This window comes from Ostrea edulis, chromosome 10, assembly GCF_947568905.1.
Source record: "Ostrea edulis chromosome 10, xbOstEdul1.1, whole genome shotgun sequence".
NCBI lineage: Eukaryota > Metazoa > Mollusca > Bivalvia > Ostreida > Ostreidae > Ostrea > Ostrea edulis.
The window spans coordinates 10,332,378-10,347,940 of record NC_079173.1 but is presented as its reverse complement, the minus strand read 5'-3'; the positions used below and the strand labels follow the sequence as shown (position 1 = coordinate 10,347,940).

The 15,563-nt window shown below is 34.9% G+C and overlaps 1 protein-coding gene across 1 annotated transcript; it reads right to left on the bottom strand.

Annotated features, from left to right (window-relative positions):
- Positions 1-908: 908 nt before the first annotated feature.
- LOC125666762 (uncharacterized) lies at positions 909-13,582 on the bottom strand. The gene is made up of 8 exons (XM_048900044.2): positions 13,366-13,582; positions 12,996-13,089; positions 11,755-12,003; positions 8,218-8,402; positions 7,174-7,320; positions 5,623-5,725; positions 4,194-4,528; positions 909-2,954 (listed from the first exon to the last, which is right to left on the bottom strand). The coding sequence occupies exons 1-8, from the start codon at positions 13,429-13,431 to the stop codon at positions 2,931-2,933; spliced, it is 1,203 nt and encodes a 400-aa protein (XP_048756001.2). The 5' UTR covers positions 13,432-13,582; the 3' UTR covers positions 909-2,930.
- Positions 13,583-15,563: the final 1,981 nt, after the last annotated feature.

Sequence of the window (15,563 nt, the reverse complement as noted above, 5' to 3'; positions counted from 1 at the left end):
TACCAGGATTCTTCGTAGTTTGGTAGTTTTTCCTTACAAAAGGAACTTTGCTGACATTCTCCTCTTTCAGGGGCGAATTCGCCTCCCCCGGGTCTTTAGAGCTCTTAAGTATCAACTTTCTTTATGGCACCGAGAAATGGAGAATGAAGATGAGCATGCACTGAAGTAGGTGGCGCTGTATGGGTTTCGATGAGTATATAAAATTTAACTAGGCGGTGGTAACAAATTCCGGTAATGAGTAGCTATTGTCAATTCTAACAGGTAAGTAATCCCAAGCAAGCAGTCATTTTCCGTAATACTATAATTGCGAACTTTTAGAACACCCCTCGTACATGTTTCCACTATTTATATTTTACATGTAGCATCCAAGCACCTCAGTGGCGTAGCTTCTATTGAGGCAACCGAGGCAGCTGCCTTGGTAAAAAAAACAACACCTTTTACGTTGTTAAAATGTCGATAGCTTCTGGGGGGCCCAGACCCCCTGCCTCGGTAATATTCGAACCCAAGCTACGCCTATGCACCGGTGCCCCCTGCGAGCATGTACATGTGCAGACAAGTAGCAACGTTTTTCAAAGGGAGGTAACAGAGGTTTACTTCACAATAGTTTCAAATTCTTCACTTGCAAAAAAAAAAAAAATCGTGTTGCCCAAGCATTAACATCTTAAATCGAGGGGAAGGGGGTGGGGTGAACGTTCATTTTTCCATACAGGGTGTGGGTTCATCACTTTAAGCTTATATTTTTACCATTCATTAATTACCAAAAACAATTTAAGTGGGGGCAATAATCAAATATATATATATATATATATATATATATATATATATATATATATCTTATTACTTTGTATATAAAATTAACAGAACATGGCAAAATACTCTACTTTAGTGAGACATTGATATGCAATAACTGTGTTGATAGAAAGTCTGTTTAATCATGCAACTCTAAAAATACATTTGTAATAGCAATGCAGTACATGTTGATAATTTTAAAAAACTAGATTGATTGACATGAACCTTGAACTTGATCCGTGTATGTAGACATATATTAAAAATCAGTTCATTATCTACACAGCCAAAAAAGTCTGGAAAACTTTAAACAAGAGGTACTGTGAGCAATGCTCACTAAGAATACCCCCAGAGCTGCCAACATTATGAAATGGAAAATAGTAAGCCGAGGCCCCCTGCCGCTGGAGATCTTTTATGAATAAAGATATAACCTGAGCAATTTTAAACATATTTCAAATCCAAATTTAATGAATTTAGACAAACCAATTGTTATGCATTTTACAACTGCAGAAGGTCAAATACATCTTTTATTGATTTTATTTTCTAAACCTTGGGTATAAAACCTTGTTACTTTAGTATACTATATACTTTTACAGTTACTGTGTTATTATGGCAAGTTTTTTAATGTCATTTTCTCCGCCGTGAAAAATGTTGAAGTTTGTTAAACAGATTGTACACTTATCATACAAACTCTCCCTTTCTTTCTTCCATATTGTTTATTTCAAAGCATTAAAATGATCGAGATTTTGTATATATATAGACTATGCAAGCAAACGTAGTAACGACTATGGCTTGTTTCTTATAAAAGTAAAAACCAATGACGGACAACTCTAAAACTTTCGAAATGTCAAATAAGTGAAAATCGGAAGATATATGGTGAAATCGTAAGGCGTATTTTCAGCCCTAAAATCGTAAGCCTTACGCCAAAATCGTGAGGGTTGGCAGCTCTGTACCCCCCCCCCCCCCATCTCTCAAAGGGTATTGTTAATAGGTATAAATTACCTCTTTCCTGAGTGTAAAAATATGGTATGCCTTTGTAGAAGAAAATGGAATATTTAGTCCGAACACAAATCCATGGCATAAACCTATAATTTTGACCTTGAGATCAAAGGTCAAGGTCATAAAGAGGTCATAAATGTACATGACACATAGTCTCATGGTGATACACCCATGTCTTATGGTATGACTATGTCAAAACCCTATAATCAATTTTGACCTTGAAGTCAAAGTTCAAGGTCATATAGGTACCCGACACATCGTCTCATGGTGATACACTCATGTGTCAAATATGGTATGCCTATGTCAAAGAACAAAGAAGTCATGGCCCTGACACGAATCCATTGTAAAAACCTTTAATTTTGACCTTGCATGAGGTCAAGGGTCAAGGTCAAATAGAGGTCATGAAGGTACTCGACATATCGTCTCATGGTGATCCACCTGTGTGCCAAATATGGTATGCCTAAGTCAAAGAACAAAGAAGTTATGGCCCGGACACAAATCTGCACAGACAGACAGAAGGACAGACAGACGGACAGACAGACAGAGTGATTCCTATAATAATTATAGTATAATAATTAGAAATTTTCAAAGTCTGAGGGCTATAACTTTTGTAAATATATGTGAATCAGTAGGGATTTGTCAGTCATAAATATATAGAGGCATCAATATACAGAGACAGACAAAAAAATCAGCTCAGTATCTGCAAACACAGCTAAGAATATTTGGGAAATTGTGAATAATTAGAAATTTTCCAAGTCTAAGGGCAATGAATGACTTAATTAAAATAAATGATAATATGATATAATAATAATAATAATCAACCTGAAACAGATCTTTAAGTCATCAATATAAAGAAAATGAGGTCATTATCTAGAAGCACAATAAAAAATTTGGAAAACAAATTCTGACAGAATGGATGGGGTAACACTATATGCCGCGATCAATTTTTCTAGGTGGCGGCACATAAAAATGATAAACAAATAATAAAAGTTTGCATATTTGGTTGTCAATACAATTCTGTTAATCTTTAATACAGGTTAGCCAATCACAATTTGTTTTTCTTCATCAATGCGCAGTCAATCAGATTTTGTTTTTCTTCATTAATAATCAGCCAATCAAATTTTGTTTTTCTTCTTTAATGCTGATCACTGCTCAGCCAGCAACCTTGCCTGAAATCAGAAGATAAACATGAGTTACTATTTTGTTATTTGATACAAATATAAATTTTCACCAGACTTGTTGATGCAAAGGGGAAAAAATCAACAACTTTAATGATCCACTCTGCTTAATTGGACAAATAGGATTAGTCTTTATTTGCTCCCTAGAAAACATTGAATAGGAAGCCAAAACAATAAACATGTAATTCTTAGATCTGGTGCTAGCTTTTTCTGTACAGCTTTTACCATATTATGTAAGCTTTTTTTCTCGTTTTTCCTGACAAAGGGACAAGTTGTCCTGAAAATTTGACAATCTAATTTTTTGTGTGCCATTGATCATCTTAGTGTTAAAGTACTACTCCATTGATGAACTAGTTTAATATCTGTCTGTGTTAAAGTCTTAAGTACCTAAAGTAAAATTTCCTGTGGTCTATGAAATTGACATTTTCGGCAGATTTGACAAAAACTTCACTCATTTCATCATTATACATTACATTCAGTCAATCTTGGCAGAGAGCAGCAGCATGTCAAAAAAAATTTATTCATAGATCTAGTCAGACAGTAGAAGTTCTTTTATAAAATTTTGAACAATATTTGAGATTAATGTTCCATAACACACCCATCCATATTGTCACAAATGAAAACTACAAGATACATGTGTAACAGTCAGTTGGGTTTGATTGCCATTGGCCAGATAGCTCAGTTGGTAGAGCACCTGACTGGAGATTCAGGGGGCCCAGGTTAGAATCTCAGTCTGGTCCATTGCATTTTCTCCCTTCCTGTTACATTTGGTGCCGTACACCAGCCCCTGGAACTGACAGGTGAAAATGCCTGTCAGGGGGTTAAGATCCTGGGTTGAGATCTTGAAGTGTGAAGACATTTAAGGAGGGAGATATGTAGCAGTCAGCCAGGTTCGATTGGCAGTGGCCAGATAGCTCAGTTGGTAGAGCACTTGATTAGAGAATCAGGGGACCCAGATTCGAATCCTTGTCTGGTCCATTGCATTTTCTCCCTTCCTGTTACACATGTATGCACATTAATAATTTTGGTTTTAGAAATCAAATCAAAATATAATTATGGAATTTTAGAGCAAAATCAAAACCTCCTACGAGATTCGAATGCACAATTCTCCATCAGACAGGTGAAGAACTTCTAAGGTTCAAAGCATGTACTTGCTTCTAGGTGTACATGTACTTTCATTTTGAAAACTCTGTGATAATGTGTTACTCCTTAAATAGTGATGAAACTCACCTTTTCCATTTGTATCTCAACTGTCAACAAAATATCCTGAGTTTGATGAAGTTTTGCTCGAGCCTCTTTCTGAGCTTGTCGAGTACACTCACTGTCAGTTTCATACTGAGTCCTGTGTTCTTCCAATGCACGAAGCTTTTCCTGCAGAGCCTGAATTTGACCTATAATTTTTTCTTCTTCACGTTTGACACTTGAAATCTGTTTTTCCCCATCTGAAATCTGTTTTACATAGGAGTTGATCTGTCCCTGAATTTCCTTTATTTCTATTTTTAAAACTTCTTGTCTCATTTTTAAATTCTCATATTCCTCTCGGTACTTTGATTTGTTTATTCCTCCTAAGTGTGAAAAAAATACAGCTGAATTATGATTAATGTTTACATGTATTCAAAAGTAAATACTGTGGAGAAATTTCTCTTAAGGCAACAAATATATAAACAAGAAAAGAGACTAACTAAACACGCACAGCATCACACAATAAAGAAAACTCGGAACACTTTCAAACTTAAAATTTTATGTTAATCTTATATTCTAATCTTTATGAGATACTGATGCTATGTCTTATGTCTGTAGTAGATTAAGGTGTTTGTGTCAAAATCTCATTGAGTGAACAAGCAGGAAAAGCTTATAGATGCAGATCCAAAATTCATTTTTCTGTACTATAGACAAATGTTCTACTATGTACAATTTAAAATTCTGTAGACCTTACTGATTTACTATAGACCAACAACAATGTAACAATATCACTTCATTGCTAATGTACCCAGTATCACTACACCTTTTCTTTTAAAACTTGAGACAAGATTTATCACTTAATTCTTTTGTGGTATTTTCTAAAGCCAAATCTATGTAAGTAGTGGAGGCAAGTAGTAATTAAACTATGAAATATCAAAAAATGTGCTGTAATGATCTTTGAGACTGCATCAATTTAATTACTATACAGACAAAAATCAGTCTCCAAATATTCACCTCACTATTGACCAGACACATTTTTTTTTTTTATAGATTCTGTATATCAGTTTACCGTTAATTTTGTACATTGTTGATGATCAGAACTTTAAGTTCATGCTTAGAGTATTCAAATCCTTATAACCCAGATATCTTTATCTGTAAGTTGTTGTGAACCAAACTCCAAAATAAAAAGCATGCACTTAAAACTAACAGGCACCTACTAAAACTAACAGGCACCAACTGAAACCAAGAGGCACCTACTAAAACTTACAGGCACCTACTGAAACTAACAGGCACCTACTAAAACTAACAGGCACCTACTAAAACTAACAGGCACCTACTAAAACTAATAGGTACCTACTAAAACTAACAGGCACCTACTGAAACCAAGCGGCAGCTACTAAAACTAACAGACACCTACTGAAACTAACAGGCATGTACTGAAACCAAGAGGCAGTTACTAAAACTATCAGGCACCTACTGTTTCTCCGGGCAGCTGTCTGGTGATGTTTTGTATTGTAATCATTGCTTAACATTTCCTTGTTGTGTTGTTCCTGGAGATTCTTTGAGGATTTGTGATAGTCCTGGAAAAACAAGGAAATAATCTCCTGATTCAGTATGGAGTATATGTAGTCAGTAATTTCCAAATGGGGCGACAGAGAATTAAGCTAACGAGCTTCATAAAGTACAACGGTGTGAAGCATCACAGTTCACACCTCATGTATTTTCAAAATGAAATTCATTTCCTAAATGTTCCATATATTTTTTTTTTACCAAAATATGTTTAAACATTTGCTGATTATAAAGTCTTCCAAATGAAGCATTGGCAGTATAAAAGTTGACTTTTTTCTGAATACTATCATTTCCCCCCTACATTAATCAACTCCCTTGCACAGAATTCATGTCAATAAAAAAATATAGATCACAAAGACCTTCATTTTGAATTAAAAAAAGAAAAGAAAATCCCATTGTTTCCTTCAGTAAAACTGTTATCACATGACCTTGATTCTAATTTGTAGGTCCCAACATCCTCTCATCATTTCTGGAAATCCCATGTCTCTAGCAGTCCTGGTTCTAAAGTTTTTATGTTCAAGGTACATGTATGTAAGAGATCAAGGTCACTGGAGTCACTTGACATTGATACTAGTTTGTAGGTCACAACATCCTTTTATCATTTCTGAAGATTTCATATCATTAACAGTTCCGCTTAGATCTACAGTAATACAAATTTTTATGATCAAGGTCAAGGTCACAGGAATCATTCTGAAGATCTGCTGTCTCTACCAATTCTGGTTCTCAAGTTATACTGGTTTTTATGTTCAAAGTCAGAGGTCAGGGAAATCACTTGACCTTGATACTAATTTGCAGATCCCTTCATTCTTTCTGAAGATCCTATGTCTCTATCAGACCTGGTTCTGAAGTAATACCAGTTTTATGTTCCAAGGTCAGAGGTCAAGATCAATGGAGAGTCATTTGAAATTAATATTAGTTTGTAAGTCTTATCATCCTCTTATCATTTCTGAAGAACTGATTAGTTCCAGTTCTAAAGTTCCACCAGTTTTTATATTCATGGTTGGAGGTGAAGGTCACTGGATAATTTGACCTTGATATTAGTTTGTAGGCCCTGTCATTTTCTTTTCATTTTTGAAGACTCAGGGACTCTATCTATCATATTTGTCAAATTATATCAGTTGAATTTTGGAATTTGGAATTAATTTTCACCCCTAGAGCTGTAAACTAAACCCCAACACCATTTCATCTCCCCAAAATGTACCCAACCCTCTTGAAACTGAAAACAAAAAAATATTTCTGCACAATTAGATATATTGGTCTATTAAATCCTTGAATAACTAACACTTTCATCAACGAGTTACGGATAGCAGCTGTGGACATTTTTTTAGGAGCAAGAAAGAAGAATGTTAATCTAAATATAGAATATACGACATAGTTCAGTACTATAGTAAATCTTATAAGGCTACTTTGATTATAATAAACACAATCTGCAAGACAACTCAACTAGAATTTTACAAACCTCTATAATTTGCATCAACATTATGTTCCTTGTTTTAGAAGAGGACTGGGATCCACAAGATGGACAGAGATGTCTTCCCTTAGAACAGGTTATGCATGTGCTATGGCCACATGGAACATATATTAGAGGTGAATGCTGGTCACCCTTCTGGAAAAGTGGTACACAGAACATACATGTATAAATCACATAGTTAATATTACAAAGGTAAATGTTGGTTCAAATTACAAAGGTAAATGTCGGTTCAAATTACAAAGGTAAATGTCGGTTCAAATTACAAAGGTAAATGTCGGTTCAAATTACAAAGGTAAATGTCAGTTCAAATTACAAGGTAAATGTTGATCATCCTTCTGGAAAAGTGGCACACAGAACAACATAAATATTAACACACCAATGTACCATTTTTATGTGATACGTATAACCCAATACACAACTCCAATATACCACTCCTAAGTAACACTCCAATATACCACTTCTAAGTAACACTCCAATATTCCACTCCTAAGTAACACTCCAATATACCACTCCTAAGTACCACTCCAATATACCACTCCTAAGTAACACTCCAATATACCACTCCTAAGTAACACATTCCATTGTCCACTCCTAAGTAATACTCAAATATATCACTCCCAAGTAACACTCCAATATTCCACTCCTAAGTAACACTCCAATATTCCACTCCTAAGTAACACTCCAATATTCTACTCCTAAGTAACACTCCATATTTCACACCTAAGTAACAGTCCAATGTTCTACTCCTAAGAAACATTCCAATGTTTCACTCCTAAGTAACACTCAAATGTACCACTCCTAAGTAGCACTCCAATATTTCACTCTTAAGTAACACTCCAATGTTCTATTCCTAAGAAACACTCCAATATTCCACTCCTAAGTAACACTCAAATGTACCACTCCTAAATAACACTCCAATATTACACTTGTATTCAACACTCAAATGTACCACTGCTATGTAATACCCAAATGTTCCACTCCAATATATTCCGATCCAATATAACACTCCAATTTAATGCTCCTATTACTTACCATCAGATTTCTACACACTGGACAGTAATGACTAGACAGGTCAGAGTTTCCTGTAGTATTATTATCGCCTGCTCCACTGTGTCCTCTGTCCAATCCATATTTCACACGGGACACAATATTGTCTGCCTTTGCATCGAAGTCCTCAGATGACATCATCTGATTCATGATCATGGATTTCTGGTAGTCTAGTTGTAAGAAAATTCACAAAAAAACGATATATGAGAGGGCAGACAGAGTAAATGGAAGGTGTGGGAGGAGGAATGGGGTGTGTGTGTGACAGAAACGAGGTCAGAGGTGGGTGGGGGAGTGGGATAAGGTGGAGGGATAAGGTGGAGGGGTCTTCCACATATCTGTAATTACAATTTATGTTTTGTAGAACAAGAGACCCACAGGCCTTATTTGTCACCTGAGTATTAGTTAAAAGTATCACTAGCCCCATGGCCTAAGATATCTTGATAATTTTCTTGTTCTTGATTTAATATTCAGCACCAATATATCAAGCATGTGTTTTTAAAACACAAATACCCCCAAATATACCAATCCTGATGAAAAACTTTACATAATACCATATACATTACATTAAGTTCAACATTACATGGCTATTTTGGATCTGTCCTAGAATAACAGCTAACCCTGGGGCTGTAAAACTCACAATTCTAGCATAGCTCTTTCTGCTTTTCCTAAATATGCATTTAGTTTTTATACAGTATCAGCGGAATTATAGAAGTCTTTCAAATAATAAAGACAATAATCACAAAGAAAATTTTGGCCCCACCCTGGAACCAAAACCCCTACCCCTGAGATCAATTGAAGTTACCAATTTAAATAAAGGTTACCTGCTCCTTCTAAATATTCATTTAGTTTTAATTTAGTGCATGTATCAATGGAATTAAGGAAGATGATATTTAAATGTTTTAAACATAAACACTATATGTGCCAAGTTTGGCTTCATCCTGGAGTGAGAATGTCTACACCGGGGATTTTGAAATTACAATTTGGGTCAAGGCCTTCCTACTCTTCATGACTAAGCAATTAAGTTTTCTCACAGTCAGATGTGCAGTTGTAGAGACGACATTTTTTGAAAACTGGTCAATTTTTGTCAGATTTTGCCCTGTCCCTAAGGCCCTGGGGGTGCAAGAAATGCTTCATTCATTCCACATTTGAAAAGAATTGGAATAGTACATGTAGTTATAAAGAAGTTTAAAATGTTCAATTGTTAATAATTCCAATGTTATTTATTACAATTGTTTTGATTGGACAAAAATAAAACTGAACAAGAGTTTATACATCAATAAATCCGAAAACGCGATCTATTCATACACGCCTGAAAACAAATAACATAGTGCAGGGAAACTCTTCAAATTTTTGCAATTGTTAATAAAGTGAATGAATTGGAATTATAAGAATCAAACATTGTTTTTGAAGAATTTATCGATGTGTAAACTCCGGACATTTAACTCACAAACTTAACATAAAAGTGCTTCACACTTTTATTCAGTTTGTGAGTAAAATGTCCAGGGTTTACACATCGATAAATTCTTCAAAAAGAATGTTTAATCCTATAATACACGATGGTGGATGCAGACCAATAGCAATAGGTCACTTGAGTGACAAAAGAGATCTAGAAACGTTAATATTGATAGACTTATTTTCCCTGCTTATAGCAATATTGTACTAAGTTCCTGGTTTACTGACTACCAATATTGTACTAAGTTCCTGGTTTATTGACCACCAATATTGTACTATGTTCCTGGTTTACTGACTATCTATATTGTACTAAGTTCCTGGTTTATTGACTATCAATATTGTACTAAGTTCCTGGTTTATTGACTACCAATATTGTACTAAGTTCCTGGTTTACTGACTACCAATATTGCACTAAGTTCCTGGTTTACTGACTATCAATATTGTACTAAGTTCCTGGTTTATTGACTATCAATATTGTACTAAGTTCCTGGTTTATTGACTACCAATATTGTATTAAGTTCCTGGTTTACTGACTATCAATATTGTACTAAGTTCCTGGTTTACTGACTACCAATATTGTACTAAGTTCCTGGTTTACTGACTACCAATATTGTACTAAGTTCCTGGTTTATTGACTATCAATATTGTACTAAGTTCCTGGTTTACTGACTATCAATATTGTACTAAGTTCCTGGTTTATTGACTATCAATATTGTACTAAGTTCCTGGTTTATTGACTATCAATATTGTACTAAGTTCCTGGTTTATTGACTATCAATATTGTACTAAGTTCCTGGTTTACTGACTATCAATATTGTACTAAGTTCCTGGTTTATTGACTATCAATATTGTACTAAGTTCCTGGTTTATTGACTATCAATATTGTACTAAGTTCCTGGTTTATTGACTATCAATATTGTACTAAGTTCCTGGTTTACTGACTATCAATATTTGATTTATTGACTTATCTATCAATCTGTATTGTCAACATCTAATTATATTGACTTATCTATATCCATCTGTCTGTTTATCAATCTGTTTGGTCTGCTAATACAACTCTAGTGTACACTACCAGGTAGTTGTTTAGCCAAGGCTCTACTGTGAAATCATAAGGATGGCTGGAGGGGTGTGTATGAGTGTGTTAACATCTGAAATGGGTCATTTAGGGACCAAGGACCAGGGCAATAATGCCTCTTAGTCATTATAATGGAACATTACACCTTCTCATTCATTCTCCTGATATCTAGTACTGATCCAGCAATTATCAAACTTTGATATGTTTAGCAATTATAAATAATCTATAAATTTACAAATACCTGTATATTGCTTTTGTAAATAGGGATGCACACTGCTTGAAGATAAATCAATACTTCAAATTTCATATACATAGGGTTGAGGAAAGTGAAACATTTAATGTTAAAAGTTACAGGCAATATCAATAGCTTCTAAGCTATCCCATACACTCAAGAATTTGGATTCATTTTTAGCATAATCTATTTAAATCATAAATAAATTTGTGGCCCCATCTTACTCCTGATTGCCACGATTATTACAAACTTGAATCTGCACTACCTCAGGAAGCTTTCATGTAAACTTCATCTCTTCTGGCCCAGTGGTTCTTAAAAAGATTTTTAAATGACCCCACCCTATTTTTGCATTTTTGTGATTATTTTCCCTTTGAAGGGGGCATGGCCCTTCATTTGATTAAACTTGAAAGCCCTTCACCAAAGGATATTTTCTGCCTAGTTTGGTTGAAATTGGCCCAATAGTTCTGAAGAAGAAGTTGAAAATGTAAAAAGTTTACAGACGGACAGATAGATGGACATGAAAAAAGCTCACCTGAGCTGAAAGCTCACCTAAGCTGAAATCTCATTTGAGCTTTCAGATCAGGTGAGCTAAAAACCAAGGTCTCATATTGGAATAAAAAAACTTCATTCTTACACAACAGAAAGTCCAGTGCATCTTATATTGGTCAGAATGAGACACTTCACCTAACGCTGGTAATATCTCAGTATGAATTCTAACATTGCTATAAAATTCTAAACAGTCTGTCAGTAAATACATATATACCTTTATAATTTCCCGAAGCTTCATTCCACCCTGGTTCAGGACTGGCATATCCAGGATTCCGAGAACTTGATACTTTGAGTATATCCACATCATCCTCATATTCTCTTTGATCCACCTCTTCTCTCTCTTCTCTGGCAGCTAGCCAAGACTTGAAACGTTCTTTGTGTAATCTATTATTGGAGGAGGATCCAATTTTTTCTGAAGATGACTGGTTATTTTCTTTTGTAGATACCTGAGTCTTCTTTTCAACTGGTGTGAAAGTGTAAATGTAGTGATGTCTTGATCATATAATACGAAAACCTCTAGTCATCTAATACAAAGTGTTCCAAAGCAATGATTTATTTTGGTTAAATACAATTACACATGTACAGGTACATCTATACATATATTGTATTTGTATGCATCAGTTTGTCATGCAATCGTATTGAAAATATTTACTATGTAATTACCATTATGTGATGTGCAATTTTCAGCATCTAATATTAAAGCTGTATGATCCGATGTTCATGTATTATTTTTGTACATAATTACTTTAAAGCAGATTAATTACTTTATAAAGTTATTAACTTTCCCTTAATTACATGCTGGAAAACATCTGCATGTAAAAGAAAACAGTGCGAATATTATTTAGAAAGTAAATATAGGGGCTACATATATAAATCATCCCATAATAGACGTCTATAAATAGACCCACGTGCGTCAGGGGAATCCCAACATGATGTATTAACTCATACGCAAATGTCTAGTTTTAAGGCTGAAAGAGCGTAAAACAACGAATTACTAAGAGGTATTTGATATTTTTATTTCTATTAAACTTATGGTACGGTACTGTTATAACAAAATACACAGCTTTACACAGATAAGACCACTGATGATCTGGAAGTTTGAACTGGTCACGTGACTGTCACTTGAAATGGCAGAGTGATGCGGTTATTTGTAAACATCGATTTAAAATCAAATTATTTGGGTTAAAACAGGTGAAATAATTTATGATATGTCGTACAGTCTCATAACTACATACGTGTGATGATTTAATAGCGTTTTTACGAGATGGAAAAAAATAATGTAATTCGGACCACACAGCTTTAAACATTATTATTATTATCCATCAACATAAATAAAAAATAAATTCTGCTCAACACATAGGGGAGGGCCATGCATTTACAGAACTGTAAATCATTTCACTTAAACTTAAATAATACACTGTTAGAGTAGACATTCACAGGCATTTTTGTTCTTACCTGGGGACGCTTTTGGCACAGATGTAGCTCTCTGTTTTAGTGCGGCCTCTCTCTGCTCCATCCAGTTCTTCTGTCTCAGTTGAATCTCTTGAACCTGTTTTACATTGTATACAGACAGAAACATATATTTATCAGTATACAGAACATGGTAATGATGTTATACATGTCCCTGACAGAGACCAATACAATTTCTCCTAAATAATGACATTTAGATAAAAAATAAATCCCACAAAACAAATAATTTCAGAGTTCTGTTATTTCCAAGGAGATCGTTAATTTATGCTGCTTCAGACTGACAGAGACACGCGGGTACACGGTATGATTCTCAAGCTGGCAAATAAATCTGTGCGAAGACAAATTTATACTTGACCTTTTCTGCTACATCTTGTTTCTTTGCTTGCTTTGTCCTAGCTTTCATTTTTCCAAATGACGCCATTTCGTTTTTTTGTAGGAAACTTGATTCTATTTTACGGAAAATAGCACAATGACTGAGGAATCCAGATAGTGTTGAAATATTCGTGCGTTGTCAATAAAACATTTCAGAAGAACTCACCAAGGGAGGTAATTTACGGAAGCTCGAGCCCGATATATTTTGCAAAATGATCCAACACAAAACCTTTAAAATGTATTTACTCATTCTCCTGCATATGATGTTCGCATTGTGAAATAGGTACGTTTATCAAAGAATGAATGTTTTTAACGATTTTTACACCTAACATAGTTAAGTGAATTTATCTTTTACTGCTAGGCTGACGTGCTTGTTTGATCAAAACATTTTGCAGACGATGTCAAGTTAGATTTGTAGAATGTTTGATATTATGTAGAAATGTTGTTCCGTTTATGACATTTGGCTTCAATTTCGTAACAACGTGACAACAAAAATGTACTTATTATGTGTGGTTCGAGGTGAGACGCTGCACATACATCATTATATTTTAAAAGGGAGACAACTTCTGAATTTCCATGAAACAGGAAAGTAGGAGATCTATTTGCAGGGGCGTAGCTGTCTATACGCAGGTACGCAACTGCGTACACATCATTTACGAGAGAGAGGGAGATTTTTGCCCGTGAAAAGTTTGTGACTCAAAAATAACTAGAAGAAAAAAAAAAAAAAGAACATTCGTAAAACGAATGTAAAGTCAGTCCAAGTACACATGGTGAGTTGGCATAATAAAACACGTTAGGAAATACTTTTGTGAATTCTTTTGGGTTTGGACATTGACAAGAAACCCTGGGTTTTTTTTATACGCAAAGATATGTGATTTCCCTGATAAAACTCGGGAGCTTGCGGGGGCTCCCCAAGGCTTTGCACTGAACCCACTGGGGGCCTCAAGGCGCTCCCCCACCCGACCCCTTGCCATAATCTGCGTACACTTCATTTTCTTTCTGGCTACGCGCCTGATTTGTATTCATAAAACGGTAAATTTTACGATTCCAAGGAAATGTTTAAAAACATTAAAGGGGGGGGGGGGGGAGGGATTAAAAGAACGATTACCGATTACTTTTTCTTACAAGCATGACCTTCAAGTGAACATGGTATTTGCATTTTAAAATCTTTCCTTATGTTTGGATGTTTGGCCCCCATCCGGCACCACAAAAAGAAAGAAAGAAAAAATAATAATACATGTAATAAATAGATAAATACATAAATAGAAGGGGAAAGCAGATGTTCAGTGTGTTTGATAAACAATGCGTATTTCACAAAGTAAGAAACAATATGAAATAAACTAAATAATTAAATAGCTTTGAATTGCCCAAATTTGTACATGTAAACATTATATGTACCACAATTACTTGCAAATTGAAAAGGAAAAGGGTCACGGGGGTTACCCTTTTCAGAACTATGCAATTTTAGAATTCGATAGGCAAAGAAAAAAATATGAAGATTTACAATACAGTAACTGTACAGAAATATTGCAGTTTACACGTCATTCAAATTCAGTAGGCTACAGTTTAGTAGACAGGCCTGGCGCCATATTATTCTTATGTAATCATTTGCAACCGCTTTTAAAAAAAAAAAAAAACAAGATTGGTCTATTCGTGTAGCAGAATGCACCCCACCCCTGTCGTTTGTGGGTTTGCATGCAAAAAAGAACATTTCTATTAAAAAATTGATAAAGTTTTTGTTTCATTATTTGCTATAGTAGTGTAAATATTGATACATAATGTAAATACATGTAATTATGTAAATAATATATTCACGTGTTTATGGAATTCATTGATATTTTTATTGTTACCCCCCCCTCCCCCTCTTTTATTAATCTATTTTATTACGCCTGAATGGGGTGAGTTATGGTATGGTGCAGTGTGTGCGTCCACCTGCGCATCTGTCTGTCAATAGCATGTGCGTCAAATAAAACAGTGCTGGACTGGTAAGACGAGGATCGTCAAACTTGGTATATATATGTTCCCAATGATAAAAAAAACCCTAAGGTCAAGGTCAAACAATTTTGTAGGCATCAAACGTGAAAACAGCAAGAATAATCAAACTTGATGCATCCATTCAACCATCATAGACGAGTTGTATGTGTAGGGGTTAATCCGTCTGTGTGTTTGTCTGTGCATCTA

Coding starts and splice junctions, on each gene's coding strand:
- LOC125666762 (XM_048900044.2), bottom strand. CDS start 13,431: ATGGCGTCATTTGGAAAAATGAAAGCTAGGACAAAGCAAGCAAAGAAA. Junction 12,004..12,995: donor TGTGCCAAAAGCGTCCCCAG/GTAAGAACAAAA, acceptor CTTTCACACCAG/TTGAAAAGAAGACTCAGGTA. Junction 4,529..5,622: donor GACAGCTGCCCGGAGAAACA/GTAGGTGCCTGA, acceptor TTTCACACTTAG/GAGGAATAAACAAATCAAAG.